We start from the raw sequence: 26,000 nt of genomic DNA on the forward strand, positions 1-26,000 counted from the left end.
CCACATTCTCACCAACATTTCTAACTTGTGTTCTCTTTTGATGATAACCATTCTGACAGATGTGAGGTTATATCTTATTGTGGTTTTGATTTTTGTCAATGATGATTAGTATGTTAAACCTCTTTTCATGTGCCTATTGGTCACTTGCATTTCCTCTTTGGAAAAACGTCTGTTCGGTTCTTCTGCCCATTTTTTAATCATAGACACCATTATTTTTATCTTAGGCAAGTCACTTAGCCTCTCTGGTCTTGGTTCCCTCCCCTGTGAGATGAGAAATTTTCACTAAATCATCCCCAAGAACTTTTTCTGTGCTTAAGTTTCTATGACACAGAAAACTAATGTGGAATGGTCCTTGGTCCCACCATTTCTCCTTGGCCGTGTTTTATATACCCTCCTCTTCTTACAATTCTCATATGCGGATATGTCCATCACAGACACTGTGGAATAGCCATGGACTGCAGAGGTAATATAATCTCTGGTGGAACCCTAAATCTTCTGTTTCTCAAGCCATTCTATTCTACTGGTCATCACCTATCCGTCCTTTTATACATATATATACTGAGTAAAGCCAAGTCACAGTATTGTGTCTGGAGGGCAGTGTCACAGCCCCGACCCTCCACAGCTGTGCTCTTGTTCTGCCTTCAGCCTGAAGTGCAGTGCTGACCACCCCAACCCTGACTCACCCACCCTCACTCCCTGGCCCCACCTGTGGCTGTAGAAAATCTAGTCACCCTTCAAGAATCTTCCCAAGGATCCATACTAAATCAATCAGTTATGAAGTCAAATCCTGCCACTGTCTAGCCAGGACTTCAGGTAATTTTTACAAATCTTGCTAATCTTTATTTTCCTAATCTGTAAATTGGGCAGAAAAATACGTATCTTTCAGTTTTGATGAAAGATTTACATAAGGAAATGTGTACAGAACATTTAGCAGAATGCAAAACAGAGAGCAAATGCTGGATTGTGTCTCTTTTTCATTAAAAACAGCCATTTCTGGTCTCCAGAGCTTGCCTTCTCAGAGACTGCGGTTGATAAAGGTGTCTCTTAACTACTCTGGGAAATTCTCCATCCTGCAATAAAACCCACTCTTCTAGAGACTTTCTCTAGCTTATCCTTCATTTAAAGTAATTCATCTAGCAAACACTTACGGGGCACTTACTATTTGCCAGGAACTGTGCTAGATGCCGGAGATAAAAAGATTAAAGAATATCTTCGCTCTCAAGAAATTTTTTAAGTCTATTGGGAAACCACCTTCCTCTGGAAGCCTTCCTGCCCCACCTTAGGCTGCCTTTGGCTCAGATGGTAAAGAATCTGCCTGCCAATGCAGGAGACTTAGGTTTGATCCCTGGGTCAGGAAGATCCCCTGCAGAAGGAAATGGCAACCCACTCCAGTATTCTTGCCTTAAGAATCCCATGGACAGAGGAGCCTGGTGAGCTACAGCCCAAGGCATTGCCAAAGAGTCAGACACAACTCAACCACGACACAACAACAAATGCCTTTTTGTATCAAATCCTAGCTATTCCCAGTTCTAAGTAGGCTATATTCATTAATTCAATTAATCCTTACAACAATTTTAGGAGGTAAGTAGTCATTAATCCCATTCAACACATAAGGAAGCTGAGGCAGGGACTGATTAAACAGCTTGTTTCAGGTCTTGTAAACTTCTAAGCATGGGGAGCCAGGATCAGAAAACACATCGTCTGGCTCCGGTTTTATTATTTATATAGGCATTTTAACTCCACTTTTTATTACCTGCTTCCTGGATTTGTGGCACATGTACGTTTTCTTGTGGCTACAGTCCATGGGGTCGCAAAGAGTCGGACATGACTGAGCGACTTCACTCACTCACTCACTAAGTTTTCTTATTGAAACACTTTTTCTTTTTGTAATGGAAGTTGAGTTAATTTACATGCATGTGTGCAAAGTCACTTCAGTCATCTCTAACTCTTTATGACCCTATGGACTGTAGCTCACCAGGCTCCTTTGACTATGGGATTCTCCAAGCAAGAATACTGGAGTGGGTTGCATGCCCTCCTCCAGGGGATCTCCCCGACCCAGGGATTAAACCTGAGTCTCCTGACTCCTCAGGCGGATTCTTTACCACTAGTGCTACCTGGGAAATAACATTGTATTAATTACCGCTATAGAGCAAAGTGGCTCCAACTTTCAGTTCAGTTCAGCCGCTCAGTCCTGTCCACTCTTTGCGACCCCATGGACTGCAGCACGCCAGGCCTCCCTGTCCATCACCAACTCCCAGAGTTTACTCATACTCATGTCCATTGAGTCGGTGATGCCATCCAACCATCTCATCCTCTGTCATCCCCTTCTCCTCCTGCCTTCAATCTTTCCCAGCATCTGGGTCTTTTCCAATGAGTCGGTTCTTCGAATCAAATTCCAATAAAGTATTGGAATTTCAGCTTCAGCATCAGTCCTTCCAATGAATATTCAGGACTGATTTCCTTTAGGATGGACTGGTTGGATCTCTTTTTGCAGTCCAAGGGACTCTCAAGAGTCTTCTCCAACACAACAGTTTAAAAGCATCAGTTCTTCGGCGCTCAGCTTTCTTTATAGTCCAACTCTCACATCCATGCATGACTACTGGAAAAACCATAGCTTTGACTAGACGGGCCTTTGTTGGCTAAGGCAGTCCAAGGGACTCAAGAGTCTTCTCTAACACCACAGTTCAAAAGCATCAATTCTTCTAGCTTTAAACATTTCCTTTATCTGTCTCCTCCACTGGAATCGGAGATAGTGCCAAATTCAAAGGAGCAACTCCTGTGTCCACCACGATCTCTGACACCATAGGGAATCATTTATTTCTCAAATTTTCATTTGGAAGGAAGAAAGAAGGAGAAGGAAAAAAAAAAAAAAAAAGACGCACATCAGTAAATAATTCCACGACGGTTCGGTGACCAACGCTGACGAAAAAGCATCAGCAGTGGGCAAGTGCCTGAGATGTAAATTAACTCCCTGCGCGCTGAGAACGTTCAGTTATTAGTGTGGTTAGTGTCAAGAACTCCGAGGGGCACAAGCCAGTTGTCCCAGCGGTCTGGGCCCCTCCCGCCCCGACCCCTCCGTCTGGACCTCCGGCGCCGTATCTTCCTCTCGCGGTGTCGTCCTCTCCGCGGACTCCGCCCTCCGGGATTTCCCGGGCTCCCCCTCATTCCGCCCGGCTGGGGGCCGCGCGCGGCTCGTGGGGAATGATCAGGTGGCGGCGGCGGCAGCGGCGGCAGCGGCGCGCATGCGCACTGGGGGGCGGTGGCGCACTGCGCATGCGGGAAGATGGCGGGATTGGCGTCCTGAGTTGCGCGGGTCACGGTGCTCTTTAGTCCGCCCGCGTCCTACGTCCCGGGGTCGCGTCTGGTCCGCCAGCGGGTCTAGTTAGGCGGCGCCTCTGAGCCGGCCAGGGGCCCGGTTCGTGCTTGACGGCGCCCCCTTTTCCCCTCCCGCCCGCCTACCCCCCGGGACCCGGCGTGTTGTGTTGTGGGGGGGGCGTCGCCCGAGCCGAGCGAGAGAAGGCGGGAGAGCTCTCGGGGGTGCGAGGCGAGGAGCGACTGGCCGGCATGAGTCAGCAGCGGCCGGCGCGGAAGCTGCCCAGCCTGCTCGTGGACCCGGCAGAGGAGACGGTGCGCCGCCGCTGCCGCGACCCCATCAACGTGGAGGGCCTGCTGGTAAGCCCCCCCGGGGTGGGCGGCGGGGAACGGCGTGCGTGGGGGGGGGGGGCGGTCCCCGGGCCCCAGGGTGGCCCCGGGGCTGCTCCCTCGGGCTCCCGGCTTCTCGCACAGCCTGTCACATCCTCTGAACCAGAGCCATCGTCGTCCGCTGAAACCCTTTGCATTATCCTTTACATGTGTTCCAAAATAACGTTGTCAGCCTCCTCGATCTTTCCTTCGGGCCACAGAGCAGTGTTGGAGAAAATTGTACAGCTTTGCCTGACACTGGCATGCTCTTCCATCTTTATCTCGGTGGATCTCTGCAAGTTCTTTTTAGGTTTCTCTGCGGCCTCCTCTAACCGTCTCCTACTGAGTTGTAGCCGCTTAAAACCATGTCCACACCTCATAGGTCCCACCCCACAGCTCTCCATCTTTCCTTCGGGCCACAGAACAGTGTTGGAGAAAATTGCACAGCTTTGCCCGACACTGGCATGCTCACCCTTCTTTATCTCAGTGGGTCTCTGCAAGCTTTCTTTTCGTGTTCTCTGCAGCCTCCTCTCCCATGCTCCTACTTAGCTGCAGCCGCTTAAAACCGTGTCCACACATCCCACCCCACAGATAGATCAGTCGCTCAGTTGTGTCCGATTCTTTGCGACCCCATGAATCGCAGCACGCCAGGCCTCCCTGTCCATCACCAACTCCCGGAGTTCACTCAGACTCACGTCCATCGAGTCAGTGATGCCATCCAGCCATCTCATCCTCTGTAGTCCCCTTCTCCTCCTGCCCCCAATCCCTCCCAGCATCAGAGTCTTTTCCAGTGAATCAACTCTTCACATGAGGTGGCCAAAGTATTGGAGTTTCAGCTTTAGCATCATTCCTTCCAAAGAAATCCTAGGGCCGATCTCCTTCAGAATGGACTGGTTGGATCTCCTTGCAGTCCAAGGGACTCTCAAGAGTCTTCTCCAACACCATGGTTCAAAAGCATCAATTCTTTGGCACTCAGCCTTCTTCACAGTCCAACTCTCACATCCATACTGACCACAGGAAAAACCATAGCCTTGACTAGATGGACCTTTGTTGGCAAAGTAATGTCTCTGCTTTCGAATATGCTATCTAGGTTGGTCATAACTTTCCTTCCAAGGAGTAAACGTCTTTTAATTTCATGGCTGCAGTCACCATCTGTAGTGATTTTGGAGCCCAGAAAAATAAAGTCTGACACTGTTTCTCCATCTATTTCCCATGAAGTGGTGGGACCGGATGCCATGATCTTCGTTTTCTGAATATTGAGCTTTAAGCCAACTTTCTCACTCTCCACTTTCACTTTCATCAAGAGGCTTTTGAGTTCCTCTTCACTTCTGCCATAAGGGTGGTGTCATCTGCATATCTGAGGTTATTGATATTTCTCCCGGCAATCTTGATTCCAGCTTGTGTTTCTTCTAGTCCAGCGTTTCTCATGATATACTCTGCATATAAGTTAAATAAACAGGGTGACAATATACAGCCTTGACGAACTCCTTTTCCTGTTTGGAACCAGTCTGTTGTTCCATGTCCAGCTCTAACTGTTGCTTCCTGACCTGCATACAAATTTCTCAAGAGGCACATCAGGTGGTCTGGTATTCCCATCTCTTTCAGAATTTTCCACAGTTTATTATGATCCACACAGTCAAAGGCTTTGGCATAGTCAATAAAGTAGAAGTAGATGTTTTTCTGGAACTCTCTTGCTTTTTCCATGATCCAGCGGATGTTGGCAATTTGACGTCTGGTTCCTCTGCCTTTTCTAAAACCAGCTTGAACATCAGGAAGTTCACGGTTCACATATTGCTGAAGCCTGGCTTGGAGAATTTTGAGCATGACTTTACTAGCGTGTGAGATGAGTGCAATTGTGGGGTAGTCTGAGCATTCTTTGGCATTGCCTTTCTTTGGGATTGGAATGAAAACTGACCTTTTCCAGTCCTGTGGCCACTGCTGAGTTTTCCAAATTTGCTGGCATATTGAGTGCAGCACTTTCACAGCATCATCTTTCAGGATTTGGAACAGCTCAACTGGAATTCCATCACCTCCACTAGCTTTGTTCGTAGTGATGCTTTCCAAGGCCCACTTGACTTCACATTCCAGGATGTTTGGCTCTAGGTCAGTGATCACACCATCGTGATTATCTGAGTCATGAAGATCTTTTCTGTACAGTTCTTCTGTGTATTCTTGCCATCTCTTCTTAATATCTTCTGCTTCTGTTAGGTCCATACCATTTCTGTCCTTTATCAGCTCATCTTTGCATGAAATGTTCCTTTGGTATCTCTGATTTTCTTGAAGAGATCCCTAGTCTTTCCCATTCTGTTGTTTTCCTCTATTTCTTTGCATTGATCGCTGAAGAAGGCTTTCTTACCTCTTCTTGCTATTCTTTGGAACTCTGCATTCAGATGCTTATATCTTTCCTTTTCTCCTTTGCTTTTCGCTTCTCTTCTTTTCACAGCTATTTGTAAGCCTCCCCAGACAGCCATTTTGCTTTTTTGCATTTCTTTTCTATGGGAATGGTCTTGATCCCTGTCTCCTGTACAGTGTCACGAACCTCATTCCATAGCTCATCAGGCACTCTATCTATCAGATCTAGGCCCTTGAATCTATTTCTCACTCCACTGTATAATCATAAGGGATTTGATTTAGGTCATACCTGAATGGTCTAGTGGTTTTCCCTACTTTCTTCAATTTAAGTCTAAATTTGTCAATAAGGAGTTCATGGTCTGAGCCGCAGTCAGCTCCTGGTCTTGTTTTTGCTGACTGTATAGAGCTTCTCCATCTTTGGCTGCAAAGAGTATAATCAGTCTGATTTCGGTGTTGACCATCTGGTGAGGTCCATGTATAGAGTCTTCTCTTGTGTTGTTGGAAGAGGGTGTTTGTTATGACCAGTGCATTTTCTTGGCAAAACTCTATTAGTCTTTGCCCTGCTTCATTCCGTATTCCAAGGCCAAATTTGCCTGTTACTCCAGGTGTTTCTTGAGTTCCTACTTTTGCATTCCAGTCCCCTATAATGAAAAGGACATCTTTTTTGGGTGTTAGTTCTAAAAGGTCTTGTAGGTCTCATAGAACCGTTCAACTTCAGCTTCTTCAGCGTTACTGGTTGGGGCATAGACTTGGATTACTGTGATATTGAATGGTTTGACTTGGAAACAAACAGAGATCATTCTGTCATTTTTGAGATTGCATCCAAGTACTGCATTTTGGACTCTTTTGTTGACCATGATGGCCACTCCATTTCTTCTGAGGGATTCCTGCCTGCAGTAGTAGATATAATGGTCATCTGAGTTAAATTCACCCATTCCAGTCCATTTCAGTTCGCTGATTCCTAGAATGTCGACATTCACTCTTGCCCTCTCTTGTTTGATCACTTCCAATTTGCCTTGGTTCATGGACCTGACATTCCAGGTTCCTATGCAATATTGCTCTTTACAGCATCGGACCTTGCTTCTATCACCAGTCACATCCACAGCTGGGTATTCTTTTTGCTTTGGCTCCATCCCTTCATTCTTTCTGGAGTTATTTCTCCACTGATCTCCAGTAGCATATTGGGCACCTACTGACCTGGGGAGTTTCTCTTTCAGTATCCTATCATTTTGCCTTTTCATACTGTTCATGGGGTTCTCAAGGCAAGAATACTGAAGTGGTTTGCCATTCCCTTCTCCAGTGGACCACATTCTATCAGATCTCTCCACCATGACCCGCCCGTCTTGGGTTGCCCCACGGGCATGGCTTAGTTTCATTGAGTTAGACAAGGCTGTAGTCCTAGTGTGATTAGACTGACTAGTTTTCTGTGAGTATGGTTTCAGTGTGTTTGCCCTCTGATGCCCTCTTGCAACACCTACCGTCTTACTTGGGTTTCTCTTACCTTGGGCGTGGGGTATCTCTGCCCCCCTCATTCAACAGGTTGTGGTCTTGCATCCTGTTTGACACCGAAAACGCAAGAGAGAGTAAGACTCCCTGTGAAACATTGAATTCTTCTGTTGCTCTGGACTGCATGCCGTGTATTCTCCTTGATTATCAGGACTTTTCCATGGAAGGAACCCGTCAGTTCCCATTTCTTCCCGCATTCTCGACCTCTCTGCTGGTTTCTTCCCATTACTAGTAAATAAACATTTCCCGAAGTCAGATTATCCAGACACAAGGAGGACTCAGTGCTCCAAAATAGTTGATGAGTGCCATCTCATTTAATTCTGCACAGCAGTCCTAAGGGATTATTCTTGTTTGACAGTTGCCAAGATATACTTGGAGATGTTAAGTGGTTTTTCTGTGGTTAGTAAGTAGAAAAGCCTGGGTTGAACCTCCCAGTGTCCAATTCCAGGTGGTAAATTCTCAACTACTTAAGTGAAGTGAAAAGTCGCTGGTGCAACCCCCATGGATTATACAGACCACGAAATTCTCCAGGTCAGAGTACTGGAGTGGGTAGCCGTTCCCTTCTCCAGGGGATCTTCCCAAACCAGGGATCAAACCCAGGTCTCCTGCATTGCAGGCGGATTCTTTACCAGCTGAGCCACAAGGGAAGCCCAAGAATACTGGAGTGGGTAGCCTATCCCTTCTCCATTGGATCTTCCTGACCCAACCATGTCCTAAATCCCATTTCCATTTTGAGAGATCCCTCCTTTAATCCTTTATGCCTTTCCGCCTACTATATCACTTCCCCTTCACAGCCAAACTCTTTGAAAAAGTTGTTTGCACTCTGGGTTTTCTTGCTCACATCTCATTACCACCTTGACCTGCTGCTGGGGGACCTCAGCCCTATGCACAACTCCAGGACTGTCCTAACCAAGGTCCCCAGCAACCTTGTCAGGTCCAGCGGATGTGGTTTTAACACGATGGACCACTCACTCTGTTGGAAACTCACCATTGACGTCCCCTTGGGCACATACTCTCAGCACTCTGTCTGCCTCTCTGGCCTCTCGTGTTCTCTTTTGTAAACTCTTCCTTTTCCCATCCCTTCCATGTTGGTCTTACTCGGCTCTTCAGCCTTCTCCACAGTTTCTTAATATGGGATGTCATTCAGCACTCTTGTGACTTCTGTTACTATTTGTACTGGTGGTCTTATTCTTTTTAGTTCAGCTTAGTTGTGTCTGACTCTCTGCCACCGTGAACTGCAGCACACCAGGCTGCTCTGTCCATCACCAACTCCTGGAGCTTGCTCAAACTCATGTCCATCAAGTCAGTGATGCCACCCAACCATCTCATTCTCTGTCGTCCCCTTGTCCTCCTGCCTTCAATCTGCATCAGAATCGTTTCCACTGAGTCCGTTCTTTGCATCAGGTGGCCAAAGTATTAGCACTTCAGCTTCATCTTCAGCCCTCCAATGAATATTCAGGCCTGATCTCCTTTGGGATGGACTGGCTGGATCTCCTTGCAGCCCAAGGGACTCTCAAGAGCCTTCTCCAACAGTTCCAACGCATCGGTTCTTCGGCGCTCGGCTTCCTCTATGGCCCAGCCCTCACACCCATACATGACCACTGGAAAAGCCGTACCTTTGACTAGACGGGCCTTTGTCGGGAAGGTAATGTCTCTGCTTTTTAATATGCTGTCTAGGTTTGTCATAGGCTTTCTTCTTCTTATTTTAGAATTTGATAAAAGCTCTGAACTCTTACTTTGGAAAAAAGCACTTTATTTTGCATTTAATATCAGAAGATACACGTATCCCTTGAAGTTTCAGATAATCTTATCCACTCTGGTAGGGCTTCTCTGATGGCTCAGTGGTGAAGAATCTGCCTGCTAGTGCAGGAGACACAGATTCAGTCCCCTGGGTAGGGAAGATCCCCTGGAGAAGGAAATGGCAACCTACTCCAGTATTCTTGCCTGGGAAATCCCATGGGCAGAGGAGCCTGACGGGCTACAATCCATGGGGTCACAAAAGTGGGACACAACTTAGCGACTAAACAACAATCCACTCTGGTAGTTTTGGTTACCATGTCGTGACTCCCAAATCTGTAAATTGGGCTCAGAGCTTTCCAATTGTCTCCTACACACCTCTACGTAGATTTCAGACTCATATACCTGAAGTGGAATTCATTGTCATACTTAAGCAACAACTCTCGATCTCATATTGCAACAAATACCTAGCGGGTATCCTACACGTCATCTTTACCTTTTCCAAATGGACCCCCTCCATCCTGTCTAATAGAAATTAATCACCAGTACTTGCCTCTTCTAGCTGTCGTCTGCCTTTCGAATTGCTATCTTCTCAACTAGTTTTCCTGCTTCTCATCTTGTCCCTGATTTTTCTATATATTCTCCACATAGTAACTAACCATAATGGTCTTTTTAAAGTGTATTTCCAATCACGTCATTTGGCTTAAAGAATCTATCATGGTTCCCAGCAGCTCTCATCATAGAGGAGAAACTTCTTAATGTCATCAGACTCCTGAGTTTATCTTTGCTGAACTGCTTATGGTTGCTGAATTTTCCATATGTCTATATTCTTCAGGACGTCTGTATCTCTGCACTTCCACCTGTAAGAAATGTTTTCTTCAGAGCACACTTTCCCTTATTACCACCCGTGGTTCCCATTACAGGTCATTTGTGGGCAGCCTTGCTGACCCAGCCTCTGGGCTGGGCACTCCTGTGAGCCTCCTGCATACCCTTCCTCAGCATGGGGGCACTTCTAGCCCTGGGCAGCAGCTCTGGCCTTTCATTGGTACATCCCCAGCATATCTGGGGCTTCTTGCGAAAACAAAAAAGCTATTTTGGTAAATAGCCGTTAAGTGAATGAAGTAGGTACTCTCTAAATGTTTGAATGCATGAATGTTTATTTTCCTGGCTGTGAAATGGTGATTTCAACACCTCTCTCAGCATTTTTTAGAAAAACTGGATGATGACTAGAAGTATTTAGTAGACTATGTATTATTAAATGCTATGCAAAAAAATAGTTATGTGTACAGCTGAGTATTTGATGTTCCCCCCAGGGGTAAATGGCTTGAAAACTGGAATTTTATGAAGGCACAATATGATTAGAGATAGAATTTAGTCTACACATTGAAAAATTAGGAAAACTTGCATGTATGACTAGAAAGCAGATCGCTGGAAAAAGGTATGTGTCTGCAGAGCTCTTAAAGGGATATTACTCCCCCAAGCAGGCTGGTTCAGGATAAGCGAGCATCTCTGTATAGAGACATTTTTAACCAATTTATAAGCAGTGTTTAAGATTTTAGCCCCTAAAACTCATCTTTTATTTCTTTCTCCTTTGAGATCTCAAATTGCAAAGTGTAGGTTTTGAGATGTGGGAACTTGGAGCATCAGTGAAATGACTTGGGACGTGCTGACCTGCCCACCAGGAGCTGCTGGTTCCTAGAGAGCTGTGTGCGCTGAGTGCAGCCTCCGTGGTTTCAGGATGGAGACAGACTAATAGCCCCGAACAAGTGGGAGGGGCAGTTTGAATATTTGACAGCCTCTGTGGTTTCAGGTGAAGGCTCTGCCAAGATGGAAGCAGACCAATAGACCCGAGCAAGGGAGGAGAGCAGTTTGAGTGTTTCAACCGCAAGCTTTTTTAGGAAGCCCAGTCTTGAGGTTTGGCTGCTACCAGGCTCTCCTTTGGGTTCCTCTGCTGGCTCAGCAGTAAGGAATCCTGCCAATGCAGGAGACGCGGGTTGGATCCCTGGGTCGGGAAGATCTCCTGGAGGAGGAAATGGCAACCCACTCCAGTATGCTTGCCTGGGAAGTCCCATAGACAGAGACGCGCAGGCTACAGTCTTGGGGGGTCACAGAGTCATATGCTACTGAGCAGAGCAGGCTGTCCGTGGGCAGGTCCTCAAGGAAATGCCTTAGCATAGCCTCTCAGGGAGACTCCTTGAAGGAACAGAAATGTTGGCAGTGCCCCCGGGGGTGGGTTGTCAGCACTAGAAGCAGCAGCATCTAGTGCCATAGCAGTTTGAGGGTGTTCCTCTGAGGACTGCCATCCTCGAGATGCCGAGAAGGTAAAAGATGTGTCCTGTGCAGGAGCCGCTTTGAAAAGGTTCCCATTGGCCGAATCTGGGATAATTTGACCCTCAAAATACCAGATTTTATGCTCAGAATAAGGTAGGAATTCAGGCTCCTTCGGTGTAGCTCGTTAAGTATAACCTCAAATATAGTTCCTCCAGATCTTTAGGCCTGTGAGACAAGGGAAAGCTCCTCACCTGTCTGTCGAATGTGGTTCACCAGAGTTAGCATAGCTGGAAAGGCTCACCAGGATTGTCAGACTGAGTCTCTCCAGGTGATAAATTTGTACTGAAAGCAGAACATGAGGCCTTCTAGTCTCAGTGATCCTTACGGATGGGGTATGCAAGAGGGCGTCTTTTCCCGGGGTCCCTGTGTCTGTAAATACACATTGTTGTTTATCAGTTGACATCATGCGTGACAAGGTCCTGTTTCACTCTTCCATTCATTAGTTTAACAGATGTTTACCAAGTGCCTGAATGTACCAAGAACTGTTCTGGTTCAAACAGGACAACAATAATAATCGTCCCTTATGCTTTCTTGGAGAAGGAAACGGCAACCCACTCCAGTATTCATACCTGGAAAATCCCATGGACCGAGGAACCTGGTGGGCTACAATCCATGGGGTCGCAGAGAGTCGGACACGACTGAGCGACTTCTGTGTGTGTGTGTGTATGCTTTCTTGGGATTTTTACAGTTTACAGAATTGGTCGTTTGAGCTTCACAGTAGCTTGGAAAGTGGGCTGTAATAGAGGTCTGTCCCTACACTGTTACAGATGAGGGAAGAGTCTCCCTGCACCTGAGAAGTACTGGTGGTCCTGAACCCCATCTTAAGCCACGAACTTGAGTATAAATGAGATGAATGTGTCATTGCTGTTGACACATTGGAAATCTCCTGAATTGTAGGTCTGTAGGATTTACACGATCTTTACTTGGGAGGTCTGCCCTTGAGAGGCCATGATACTATCATGAGTCCTCCAAAATAAAGAGAGAGGGTTTTTTTGTTTGGTTGCGGGGGGTCGGGGGGGGGCGGGTACCAAAACGAATGGATGTTGTTTTCCCCACAGATCTAAGTATACCCAATATGTGGTTTATAGCAAAGAATGTGGGGGAAAGAAAGTCATACGTTCTCATGTTACTAATTGAGGTACCACCATCCCCGTGCCAAGCCATGAATAGCAGCCTTCTAGATAAGGAGACCAGAGGGAGGGGTCTGGAGCAGGAAAGGCGCCCGTGGGGCACATGTGGAGAGCAGATAGGGAGGCAGTCCAAGTGGGGGCCTGGGCCCTGCCGCTCTGAACCAAGAACAGAAGTCTCATCTGCAGCACAACCCCTAGGGCTGCTGCTCTGTTAATCCCGTCCATGTTCATTCTCAGGGTTGATTGTGACACTATAGTGATTGAAGTAGTGTAGCAACTTAGGGGTCGGACACTGAGTGACTTCACTTTCACTTTTCACTTTCATGCACTGGAGAAGGAAATGGTAGCCCGCTCCAGTGTTCTTGCCTGGAGAATCCCAGAGGCGGGGGAGCCTGGTGGGCTGCTGTCTGTGGGGTTGCACAGAGTCGGACACGACTGAAGTGACTCAGCAGCAGCAACTTAAGGTGTCTGTTGATGGGTGTTTCAGGTCCCTGTGATGAGGATGGATTTTTTTTTTCTTTTAAGAATCTTGCATCAATAGTTCAACTCTGTTTCATAGTCTTTTAGTAGAAGGGTTGAATGTAAAAAAAGCAGTGACACTTGGTCACCCTGGTCTGAAGTTTGGCTTCAATAGGACTGCCCTTCAACGTGTCCCTGGTGGCTCAGAGGGTAAATAGTCTGCCTGCAATGTGGGAGACCTGGGTTTGATCCCTAGGTTGGGAAGATCCCTTGGAGAAGGAAATGGCAACCCACTTCAGTATTCTTGCCTGGAGAATCACCATGGACAGAGGAGCCTGGCGGGCTAGTCCATAGGGTTGCAAAGAGTGGGACATGACTGAGCAACTTCACTTTCTTTCTTTCAGTGTGTCACTGTTGTCAGCACTGTGCTGAGAGCCAGCCAGGCAGAGTCCCTGCCCCAGGATGGGCTCCCCATTCTGGTTTTGCACCCAGCAGGGGTACCTGCAGGTGTTTAAATTCCAGCAACTAAGTTAATTTTACAGTGGAATTCTGCTTCAGGGGAGTTATTCCGTATCAAGTTAGCTTGCTGACAGATGCCATCATCTTGTCATGAATGATAAGGGAACCATTGTGCCAAGGCTTGTATAGTAACACCAGCAAGGAGAGAGCTACTTAGCTGCTCACCTCGCCTTCAGGCTTCCCCATTCCTCAGTCTTTTTGCTGTATTGCCACCATACTTGGATCTCTGAACCAAGAGCCCAAGGATGTCGTGTCTTGCTCAGAAATCTGTGGCATTTCTGCACTGGTTACACCCTAAAGGCCAAACTCCAGGGCATGACTTTCATAATCCTCTGTGTCAAGCGTGGTGCTGGCAGACCCTTCCAGCCTCAGTGAGAAGTCGATTTCACACTGGCCAGCCAGGCCGCCTTGCAAAAGGTACCAGGTGGTTTGTATTTCCATACCTTTATTCATGTCACTTCCTGCACCAAGAATTATTTATCCTCTCTCCCCAACCTCCCACAGGTTCCGCAAAATCTGGCTTGTTTTCCAAGGCTTGGCTGGGGGTCCCTCCTGAGAATTGCTGGCTACACCCCAGAGTTCTGGTGACTATTGTCTTAGAGCTGCTCATGAAATCCTCTTCCCCCAATTTTGTTGTGGCCCCATTGAGGGCAGTTTTTTCACTTAAACAGAAACTAAACCCTCCCACAGCCTATCTGGAGACACAGAACATCATTACACTTTGTTCTAAGCAAAAGGCTAATATGGGTTTCTCTTTATTAGTCTCATGGTTAGGATTTATATATGTTTTGCAAGAAACAATTTTTAAATGTACTGCAAATGTTACAACAAGTTTATGTAAGCTTTCATAGCCTTCAGGTAGCTAGTAAAATGATGAGCATTGGCAGTGGAGCTCCTGTTATATTAATTTCGTGGTTGCCTCAGGGATTTATAAGAAGTGTTTTATTAATCTAATACTGAAGTTTCCAGTTACATTACATGCATTATTTTCCATGATTAGATAACGCTGTTTTTACATTAATTATCGTGGGACTGCATGGCTGCTTGTGAAAATGAAAGTTTGTGAGCTCATTTCTCTGGAGCCACTTAACAGTGAGTTAGCAAAGGGTGAGCGTTTGTTAGTTTGGGTGTAGATCTCTCCCGCACCTTCCAGAGTCAGAGACAGAGTCCTAATCACCTCTGAATTCCCCTTTATCCCCAGTACCTGATACAGTCAATAAATTAATGTCCATGTAGTAATAAATTCCAGTATTCGTACTCCTCTACTGCCACCAACCTTCCTTTCTCTCCCTACCCCATCTCTCTAACTACTGCTTCCGTAGCTATGGGCTTCCCTTGTGGCTCAGCTGGTAAAGAATCTGCCTGCACTGAGGGGGACCTGGGTTCCATCCCTGGGTTGGGAAGAAACCCTGGAGAAGGGAAAGGCTACCCACTCCAGCATTCTGGCCTGGAGGATTCCATGGACTGTATAGTCCATGGGGTCGCACAGAGTCGGACACAGCTGAGCGACTTTGACTTCCACTTTGCATACCTGTGGAGGCCTGTGCAGTTTCAGAGACGCAAGTGTGTAAACCCTGTCAGATGTGATGACAGTTAGCATAAATGTAGTTTAGGAGGAGGACTGGTTTCCTTACACCGTAATTATTTCCCAGGGTGAAAAAAAGGACAAACCTTTGTGTTATCCAGTAAAATGTTCATTTGCTTTTTTTTTTTTTTTTTGCTATTCGTTTGCTTGTATTTAAATTACTAAGTTAAATTTCTGTATCTTCTCTTTTCCAGCCATCAAAAATAAGGATTAATTTAGAAGATAATGTACAGTATGTGTCCATGAGAAGTAAGTTGATTCCTGAATAGGTTTTAGGTTTTGCTGTTCTATGATTTCAGTGATTTATGTTAAAGGTACTTGAGTTGATGAGTAACTTAAATAAAATGTGCTATTTGTAGACTGAAATGTTAAGCTTAGAATTTCAGCAAAAACTCCTGAGGTTGTAGGGTGTCGTGCACACAAAACTGCACAAATACCAGTTTATTCTTCACTGCTTTGGAAATGTCTTTTTTTTCTAAATGGTCCGTGGTTAGGGATATTTCCCAGAGATCTATGAGAGCAGTTATTGTCATCAGTGGAACTGAAGGCGGTTTGGCAACAAACGTGAGGACAGTCTTTGCCCTCCTGGTTTCCTGTGGTTCCTTGTGCGCTTCCATCTACTCCTGTCCTAATCTCGGGATAGACGGTGCCTAGACACCCAGTATGAATCTTAACGTCAGCCTTCATTTCTTCTTGGCACCCCCCACAGTCCCACCCATATGTGGCCCCCAGTTTTCCTCTGGAAGCGTTTCCTTTGTCTGCCCCATGCCATGACTTAGACTCATGTCTCGAGCTCATGCAGTGCCTGGCCTGTATTCAGCTCTTTGCATGGATTATCACAGCAACCTTTCAAAGTAAAGCTATGGATTATTATTCCTATTCAATAGACGAGTAAACGGAGGCCCAGAGGGATTAAGTAACTTGTCCAGTCAGGATTCATCCTCCTGCTCAGATTTGAGCATGCAGTCTTATCCCTGGGTCAGGTTCTGCTTCCTGCACAAGCCGCCCTGGCACAGCTGCCCACGCTGGTTGTCTCTGCCAGGCCTTCCCTGCTGCCCATGGGGTCTCTCTACCAAAGAAACACGATGGTGATTTCACTTAGCCAAACAGATGGGTTGATTGAATCTGCAGGTAGGATTTAAATTATATAAATTATACACAGGTTAACTCTTGCCTTGGTCAAGAGTCAGATTTAAATGTTTTTAAAAGTCAGAATTTCTCATTTGTAATCTTGGAAGGTTTTATAGAATGGTGACTATCTTCTACTTTTTAAAAAAAAATTTAATTCCTATTAATCCTGTTTAATCTTTAAGTATAAGAGTAGTCTCCACATAGAAGACATTTACATTATAAAATATGTCCTTTTGTTTCTTGGAGTAACCACCAGTGGTCTTTAAGTTGAATATAATATAGAGGTTCTGAAGAAGAGCATTTCTGATTGAAGATAGGATGACTGTCCTTTGAAGCATTCTGTGGTGTGCTGTGAAGTAGGAAAAAAAGTTTAATCACATATTCCACACCAGGAGGACAACTAAATTATTTGTAGAATTTATTTCCTCTGCACACTAAACCATAAGAACTATTATTTTAGTATCAAACTGGGAAAGATGGAAAGAATGATAATATTCAGTTCTGGCAAGGGCAAGAGAGGAGGCCCTTATAAACTTTGTAAAACTGATAGAACACACATCCTGAATAACAGGTTTGGCAGCATTTAAAAATAAGCTTTTACTCAACAAGTCCACATCTTGAAACCTACCTAAAGGAAACAAAGACACATGCAAAATTAGCTTCTAGGAGATTTCTTGAAGTATTGTGCAAAATAGTAAAATTAGAAATAATTTGAATTTCCAGCATTGGGCCGAGTTGAGCAAATATTCTGTGCAGTTAAACGTGCAGCCATAAAGAATAAAGTTGAAATAAATTTGTTGACACATCAGAATGTTCATAATACTGAATTAAAAAACAATATGTTAAAAAGTGGTATGTTTCTATTCTCGTTTTTTAAGACTATATATATTTACATATATACGTGAGCATGTGAAAGTGTGTGCATAGTGTCAGGGGGTATCTGGAAAACCATAGTAATGAATAAATGAGGGAATTAAAGAGATTTTCCCCTATTCATTTGTTTATCTGTTAATATAGGATACTGAATATTTTAAAAAATAGTCACACCACTTTCCCTCAAGGTATAGCCTAACTATGCTAATTAGAAGACTGATTAAGCCCTTTCCAGATTTCATCAGGTTGGTTTAGACTATGACATGTATAGGGACATTTTAAACATTTTTTTTAAAGCTAAATCTCTAACTTTGCTTCATAAAGAATTTCTTGACTTAAGGACCAAATGAGAAATTTGATTCTAAATCATTTCTAATCCTGTTCCCGAGAGTGGTATGGATACAGATGCAGGCTCACCATTTATGTCTGGTATGATGCCGATCAGATTGACATACTCAGTGGAAACTGGTTGCATATTTCAAATACTCCTTTAAGTCTAAAGCCTTTGTTTACCTGGAATAGGCTAATATTTCATCCACTTTGAGAAGTTGATTTTGTAAAAATTAGCTATGATTTGGTCAGTGGGTAGAATATCTGTAGGTGTCTCTGGTTATTGATCAAGAAGAAATAAATGGTCTTTTTAATGAATTGAGAAAGAAATGCTATTTAAAATTTTACGAATTGTGTTCGTTTTGTTTCCCAGAAGCACTAAAAGTGAAGAGACCTCGTTTTGATGTATCACTGGTTTATTTAACTCGAAAATTTATGGATCTTGTCAGATCTGCTCCTGGGGGCATTCTTGACTTAAACAAGGTTGCAACGAAACTGGGAGTACGAAAACGAAGAGTGTATGACATCACCAACGTCTTAGATGGAATCGACCTGGTTGAAAAGAAGTCTAAGAACCATATTCGGTGGATGTGAGTTGTTTTCAAACTTTTCATGTTTTTTTTTTTTTTTTTCCTCCTCAATAAGTGACAATACTGTGCTTAAAACAAAGTAGATACTATCAGTGTTTTTTGTTTTTTTTTTCCTACTTGGTACCAATTAAAAGCCATATAATACCATCCCAATATTATGGAAAAGCTGAGTGGAGTCATGCTTAGTTTTAGGAATTTCACTTTTCAAGGTAAGTGGGCATCTGATTGTGTAGGAATTAAAAAAAAAAAAATAAAAGTTTCCTCAGTTCCAGTTGATCACTGATAGCAGGGGGACGATCAGTTAAGGTGGTAAAACTGGTTCTTGCACCAGAGTGTGAACACAGAGAGGCCTCCTCCCAAGGAGCTGTAGTTCAGTTCTGGGAGAAGGCAGATGCCCGCCTTCTTAACAGCGACCCCCAGTGGTTATGGTGCAGGTCAGGCTTGGAAACACAATTCCCTGAATGTTAAAAAAAAATTCAGGAGGCTGCCTATCTCAGAGTCAGTTGGTAAGGACTTAGCATATGATTAGGAAGGATTTCAGGAAAAGAAGACCTTATGGTATAAATGTAGATATTATGTATAGATAAGTGTGGGGGACACACACACACGCGCAAAGGAAGGGAGCTGTTATACTTAACAACACACAAGTATTTTGAATCAGTAAGAAACACTTCCAGCATATAAGTACCTAGATACCTTGCAGGCAAAAGAAAAATCTACCACCAAACATCATTAAATGATTCTCAGTAGTTAACTTCGCTATTAGAGGAAAGGGGTTCAAAAAGGAAGTTCTTTTTTTAGTAGTACAGAAATGCAAATTCTAATTTGAACATGTTTGCTGAATAATAACTAACATTCTAGGGGCTAATGTTGGATTGTGTTCTAAATCATTAATTAGAATCAGATTTGAGAACTAGAAAGCAAAAGGTAAAATTGTAACAGCCTCTCCCCTCTTAATTTTCTATAAAGATCAAAGAAAAGAATGAGTATCAGCAGTTGCTCGTCACATCATATTGGGGCAGACCGTAATAAAATAAATCTTTGAAAAAATATTATATTCAGGTAGAACCAGATTAAATATGCACTGTAGGGAAAAATTAAGACTCAGAATTTTAGCAGATGAACTGTCATTTGGCCAGTATGTGCTGTTTTTCATGTGTAAAAACTAAAGGGTTTAAAGACTATAACTTGCCAAAAGGCTTCTCCCATGACTCAATAGGTAAAGAATCCACCTGCAGTGCAGAAGACACAGGAGGCGCTGATGCGATCTGTGAGTCGGGAAGATCCCCTAAAAGAGGAAATAGCACTCCACTATCTTTGCCTGGAAAATCCCACAGACAGAGGAGCCTGGCAGGCTTCAGTCCAAAGTGTCGCAAAAGAGTCAGACACAACTGAGCACAAATACCAATGGACAAGAACTTGTCAAAAGTTATACTGTGGAAAGTAGAGCTGGGCTGAAACTGGGTGCTACTAACTCAGTTCACTGCTCATTGAACTTCAGTAAGCTTTCCGTAGAACTTCTGATTTCCAGAGGGTTATAATGTTGGTTTTGTTTTTAAAGTCTCTGTGTCAGAAAAGAAATGGGGACAAAAACCAACGAGAAGTAATAGTTGTGTAGAACAACAGGAGAACAGGAGTGGAGTTTGTTGCCTGTTGTCTGTTGTTGTGGGAGACACCAGTGTAAACTTATAGAGACATTCCAGTAACCTAACTTGTATTAATTTGTAATCTCCCAGATGTTGTTGATAGTGATCTTTTTCTTTTAAAGAGGATCTGATCTTAGCAATTTTGGAGCAGTGCCCCAACAGAAGAAGCTGCAGGAGGAGCTATCTGACTTATCAGCAATGGAAGATGCCCTGGATGAGTTAATCAAGGATTGTGCTCAGCAGTTGTTTGAGTTAACAGATGACAAAGAAAATGAAAGATATCCTTTAATCTGTACCTTAAAAAAAAAAAAATCTCCCAAAGCAATTACTTTAAATAGTAGGCTCAGCTTGGAAATTTAATTAATATATTTAAGATACAAAACCAGACCTTTAGAAGTGAATGAACTGCCATAGAAATGATACTGAAACTGCCTTTCCAGTCCACCAAGCCTGACACAGTTGGATGGCCATGCTCTTGAGGTCAGTGTCTCTGGGACCAGAGGGGGAGATTGTCTTTGACTCTGATCTCCTCCCAAGTCTCCTAGACAGTTTTGCTGTCGTGTTCCCCATGTAGCACCTTTCTGAGGTGTCACCAATCCTGAGCTAGTCCACGTTTCAAATTTACTTAAGTTCTACACCAGCCAAAAACTCCTGTTTGCACAATACAGTTATTAGAAGGAAAGTAAATGCTGTCACTGGACTCAGTCAAAAAGGTCTGTGGAGTTGAAAAAAAAATGCTGGGGAAACCCTTTAAATAAGGTAAGTGGTAAAATTTCAAGCAATACAATAAAAGATGAGAAAAATTCAGGTAGTGAGATGGAAAAGAGTTTGGGATGTGAGCACTCCCACAGGTACATGGTAGTCCTGAAAAACTGGTTCTAAGTTGTTTCTGCTACCAACAGATTGTTTCTCCCTTCCATTTTAGGAGAGTCTCATCAAAACACTTTTTCCCTAGAGGTTCTCATAAGATGTAGCAATGATAGGGAAAAGTACAGGGAGGTTTGAATACCTTCGTGTGGTGTCTTTGTTTTAAACACCCAGACTTTATTACTATTTTTTCTCCAGAAAGTGTCATCACTATCACAGTAGTGTAAAGGAATTTTTTTGAGTTATATTGTAAAACACTTCATAAAATCCTAAGGATCGTTGATGAAATAGTAAGAATTACGTATGAAATAATTTTTTAATCTCCATCCTCTGTTTAGAGACCCTTAACTGATTTTTACACTAGCATATGTGACGTATCAAGACATTCACAGCATCCAAGCCTTCCATGAGCAGATCGTAATTGCAGTTAAAGCGCCAGCAGAAACCAGATTGGACGTTCCAGCTCCCAAAGAGGTAGGTAGCCCTGCTTGTGTGTGTGTGTGCGTGCACGCACATCGTGCGTGCATGTTTGTGTGTGTGTGTGCATGTTTGTGTGTGTGTGTGCATGTTTGTGTGTGTGTGTGCACGTGCTTAGTTGCTCAAGTCATGTCCGACTCTTTGCCACCTAATGGACTTTAGCCTGCCAAGCTCATCTGTACGTGGGGATTCTCCAAGCAAGAATTCTCCACCCCACCCCCACCCCTGTTCTTGCTGCTGCTAAGTCGCCTCAGTCGTGTCCGACTCTGTGCGACCCCATAGACGGCAGCCCACCAGGCTCCCCCGTCCCTGGGATTCTCCAGGCAAGAACACTGGAGTGGGTTGCCATTTCCTCCTCCAATGCGTGAAAGTGAAAAGTGAAAGTGAAGTCGTTCAGTCGTGTCCGACTCTTAGCAACCCCATGGACTGTAGCCCACCGGGCTCTTCCGTCTATGGGATTTTCCAGGCAAGAGTACTGGAGTGGGGTGCCATTGCCTTCTCACCCCCATTCTTACGAAGGTTTAAAGGGAAACGGGCTTCCCTGGTGGCTCAGCAGTAAAGAATCCACCTACAATGCAGGAGATGTGGGTTCACTCCGTGTTGGGAAGATCCTCTGGAGAAGAAAATGGCACCCCACTCCAGTGTTCTTGCCTGGAAAGCCCCATGGACGGAGGAGCCTGGTGGACTGCAGTCCATGGGTCACAAAGAACTGGACACACTGTGTGACTGAACAACAGAGGGAGGCAAGCCAGCTGCTTGGGCTGTGCGTCGTTGCAGCCCCGGGAGCTTAGTGACTAGTGTGTGCATGTGAGCTGCGTCCCTGATGCTCAGCTCAAGGCACTCCACCCATTTTAACGTGCTTAATGTGTTTTGAGTAACACAACAAACTCAGTAGTCTTGATTATTATCCTCTTACAGATGAGAAGTCTAAAGCACAGAAAGAGAAACTTTCTTACCGTCGTACAGTAAGTGAGAGAAGCAGAATTCAAACCCAGACAGTCTGGCTTCAGAGTCTGTTCTTAGCCATCGTACGATCATGGCCTCTTAGAGGAATCGCTAAAAATTGGCCTCAGTGTTAAGATCCAGTGTCAAACAGGGCTCTGGGGAATTAACTCACTAGCCAAACTCATAAAAGACTCACAGATAGAGGAGGACACTAAATTAAACACTTAAAATGAAAAGTAAAATTAATATGTATGGAAATACTGTCCACAGCTTGCAGGAAAGTTTGTGTTGAAAGATACTTGTCGAAGATGCGTGATCAGGGTGGAATCAGAACCAAGGAGTGAGACCATTCTTAGGACAGATGGAGTGCTGATGGCCCAATAGACCCGTCGGTGCTGAAGTCGTGTCCTCTTCACTGCAGTAGGGGACTTAACCCCCCTCAGTGAAGTAGCTCTCACCCACCGTGCCTTTTATCCCCGGAAGACCACAGTCCACGTGAGACCCCAGCTGTTAACTGGACAGTGTATGACGGACAGTTAAGGAACACCTTTTGTTTATTCCAGCCACACTCAAGTTGTGACTTCAGGTGATGCTCCTAGTGAGTGCTTCCTGTGCTTCAGGCTAAGCAAGTACACAATATTCTCAAGTATATGACAGCGAAGAAACTACCTGGATGAGAATTTCCAAAAGTGTCCCTTGAAACTTTCACAGTTGTAATAAGTGAAAAAATGTAATTCATGAATCCTCTCATTCCTCTTAATGCTTTCTGTGTCTTTTGCTAGGATTCTATCACAGTACATATCAGGAGCACCAAAGGACCCATTGACGTTTATTTATGTGAAGTGGAGCAGGGTTCCCACTCAAGTAATAAAACTTCAGACAATGTAGGGACCTCTTCATCCAAAAGCAAGCCTTTGGAGCACCCTCAACCTGAGAAAGGTAAACAGGCTGATTTTGTTATTAGGAAAATTTAAGATTCTAATGATTTTTTAAATGTTTATAGTTTTACAAATGAATATTATGAATATGAATATTTATTAATAATATTCATAAGAATATTATGACCTTACAGATATTTTTACTCTTCCTAGCTACAAAAACATGAGTTAAAAATTACAGGGTAATTCTTACTATAGTTGCTTACTGTTTCTAACAACCCTGTTGTTAAATCCCACGTAATTTTGATATCTGTGAAAAGTTAGAATTGTTGTTGGTTTCGGAGTGTGGTCTCTGTAGAGAAGGCTGTCTGATCCTCTGACCCAGGCCCTCAGGCTCATGCTTGAGTCCTGGTTTACTCCTTGTGAGACTGGAAACATTAGCCTTATGCCACTCACGTAAGAATATGGTTCTTGACTGAGGTCTTCCTATTTTATCTTGAATGTTCTCTTAGCTGCCTGCCTTTGAGACCTTCATTTAGGAAGATTTCTCCCGTGTTTGTTATCTTTCAGAAGAAAATCCTCCACAGCAAAGTGAGGAAGTGCTTGAAGTGAGCAACTGATGGTGTTTGAGGGTCCATGCATTGAGTGTCTTGGACTCCTATGTGGACGAAAATCCTCAGAGCAATAAATCATCCCTGCCGTTCCTCATTCTTGGTAGCTGCAAGGCCAGGAGTGCCTCCAGGCACTTTGCTTCTTAGATTCCTGGATAATGGCGGTTTCTGCATTTGAAAACAGCTCTTTTTATAATTATTCACTGCTTTTCTGCCAGTGAAGCCGTCATCTTGCCTACAGAAATTACTGAATTACACAGCTGTCACTGAAACAGACAGGCAGGCAGGGTGGACAGCTCCTCGTGGACTCTGCCCTTTGCCGCACGGATCACGTATCGTCACAAAAGAAGTTGCCTTACACGAGTTCATGTCTGCATGAATGGGTGTGCGCACGCACCTGATGTGACGTCTTTGTACATATTTGTATAATGTCTAGATCACTTGTGAAATACATCGAAGTGAGAGTGTTCACCCTTGTACAGCCAAAATAATGTAAATAGTGAAAGTAACAGACATATTCTCTAATTTCTGTGGTCTGTCTATAACTTATTAGAATCCTCTGAATGAGCATTAGAGGAGAGTTTTTTCCCTAACTTCTACATGTAGAAGTACCATAAATGTGTGTGTACAGTTAAAGTTTGTGGATTTAATGCAAGTATTTCAGTATGGTTTCCCAGTGCTAAAATTGGACTTCAGGCTCTCTATAGAGTCATTGTGTCCAAGCAGACTGGTGACATGCCCCAAGCTTTGGGGACAGGTGTAGAAATGCCATCAGCTCATGACTGAATTCCGTGCGAGACATGAATTAATTCAGTCACGGTGACAGTTGAAAACTATTTTAACCTTTCTTGCAAGATTTTGTAATATGTTTCTGTGCGCAGCCTTGCTTCTCAACCAGCGGGGTTTATTTACAGTGAGTCAGTGGTCCCCTGCCCTCTCTCCAGCTCTAGTCTGACGTTCCCGAGCACCTCGCTCTTTCTACCTCATCGGGTAAGTCATTGCCACTCTGTGCCTCAGTTTACTCAGTAGTTTACCATTAGACTGTGAGCTCCTTGAGGGACTTTGTCTTAATCATTGTTAAGCCCAGCGCCTTGCGCCACTCCTGGCAATTGAAAAGCACTCGATAAATGTTCGAACGAGTGAGTGAGTGAGTGAATGGTTTAATTAGACTGATAATACTTGGCTCATACCATACAAGATTCTTATATCATTCAGATTGATATTTTAAACTTTTCTCGCTTTCAAAGAATTGAAGCAACGTGTGATTAGGACCATGTAGAAAAAAAGAGCTTAGGAATAAAAAATCAACATGCTGGAAAATCATGCCGAGTATTTAGGATTCTCACACCTCCGAGCTCCAGTGGCTTTTGCAGTCCTGTCCCTCAGCTGAACACCAGCCTCTTCCCTCCTCACAGTTCCTACTGGTTGCCTCTGCAGGCCTTGCCATGCAGCAGAAAGTTGTGTGTACAGGTCAAGTGCTCTGCGGAGGATTCCAGGCTCTACATTGTAGATTTGGCAGCTGTCAGTTACGTGTGATGGCTAAACATGAGAGTGGATGAGGCCACCTAATGAGAGGGTACCGGCAGGAGAAGAGGAAAGGCCCGTTAGCATTTATTTTAAGGGGAGGTACCCACCCAGTTTCTTGCCTGGAGATTTCCATGGCGTTGCTGAGTTGGACTCAACTGAGCAACTTAACACTTTCACCAAAGAAAAAGCCTTTCCCAAGAGAGAAAAAAAGGAGGAGGGAAAAAATAGCTAAAGAAGGTGATGCCCCCAAAACCCACAAAGGCAGCATGGCCACAGGTGGTAGCATTTTTCTAAGTAGCAGCTCCTTACTTGTGAAATGTGACAGTATTTTACTTTGCAAATCATTCTGAGAGTAAAGTGAGATCATGTAAACGAAAGCCCTCTGTAAATTATAGACGTTACATAAATGAATCTTTTTCTCACTCCAACTTCTGGTGTTTCGTCTCTTCTTTTTACAACTGTTAAAGTAAACATCGTTGAACCTGGCCTCCAGGCTCTTCCTCCCCACTCTGTCCTGAACAGCACTGCCCATCTCTGTGTGCGGGCATACCTCATTTTACTATGCTTTGCGATACTGTGATTTTTAAAAACTGAAGGTTTGGCCTCCCTGTGTCCAGCAAGTCCATGAGCACTTTTCCTAAAATCATTTGCTCATTTCATGTCTGTGTCACATTGTGGTAATTCTTGCAGTATGTCAATTTTTTTCATATTGTTACATTTGTTATAAAAAAATAAGTTTGATAGATGAGTTACTTCTTATTGATGAAACAACATGATTTCTTGAGTTGGGATCTAATCTGGGTGAAGATGCTGTGAAAATTGAAG

General features: G+C 44.2%; 1 protein-coding gene across 2 annotated transcripts; it reads left to right on the forward strand.

Annotated features, from left to right (window-relative positions):
- Window positions 1-3,258: 3,258 nt before the first annotated feature.
- Window positions 3,259-25,603, forward strand: E2F6 (E2F transcription factor 6). 2 transcript variants are annotated; one of them, XM_019970692.2, is made up of 7 exons: window positions 3,259-3,672; window positions 15,495-15,549; window positions 18,008-18,224; window positions 19,993-20,148; window positions 21,097-21,211; window positions 22,942-23,098; window positions 23,608-25,603. In XM_019970692.2, the coding sequence occupies exons 1-7, from the start codon at window positions 3,565-3,567 to the stop codon at window positions 23,655-23,657; spliced, it is 858 nt and encodes a 285-aa protein (XP_019826251.2). In that variant the 5' UTR covers window positions 3,259-3,564; the 3' UTR covers window positions 23,658-25,603. The 2 variants fall into 2 exon arrangements, with proteins under 2 accessions (XP_019826251.2, XP_019826252.2); XM_019970693.2 differs by lacking the exon at window positions 3,259-3,672 and having other exon boundaries at window positions 15,501-15,549; window positions 18,084-18,224.
- The last annotated feature ends 397 nt before the right edge of the window (window positions 25,604-26,000 follow it).

This window comes from Bos indicus, chromosome 11 (assembly GCF_029378745.1).
Source record: "Bos indicus isolate NIAB-ARS_2022 breed Sahiwal x Tharparkar chromosome 11, NIAB-ARS_B.indTharparkar_mat_pri_1.0, whole genome shotgun sequence".
NCBI lineage: Eukaryota > Metazoa > Chordata > Mammalia > Artiodactyla > Bovidae > Bos > Bos indicus.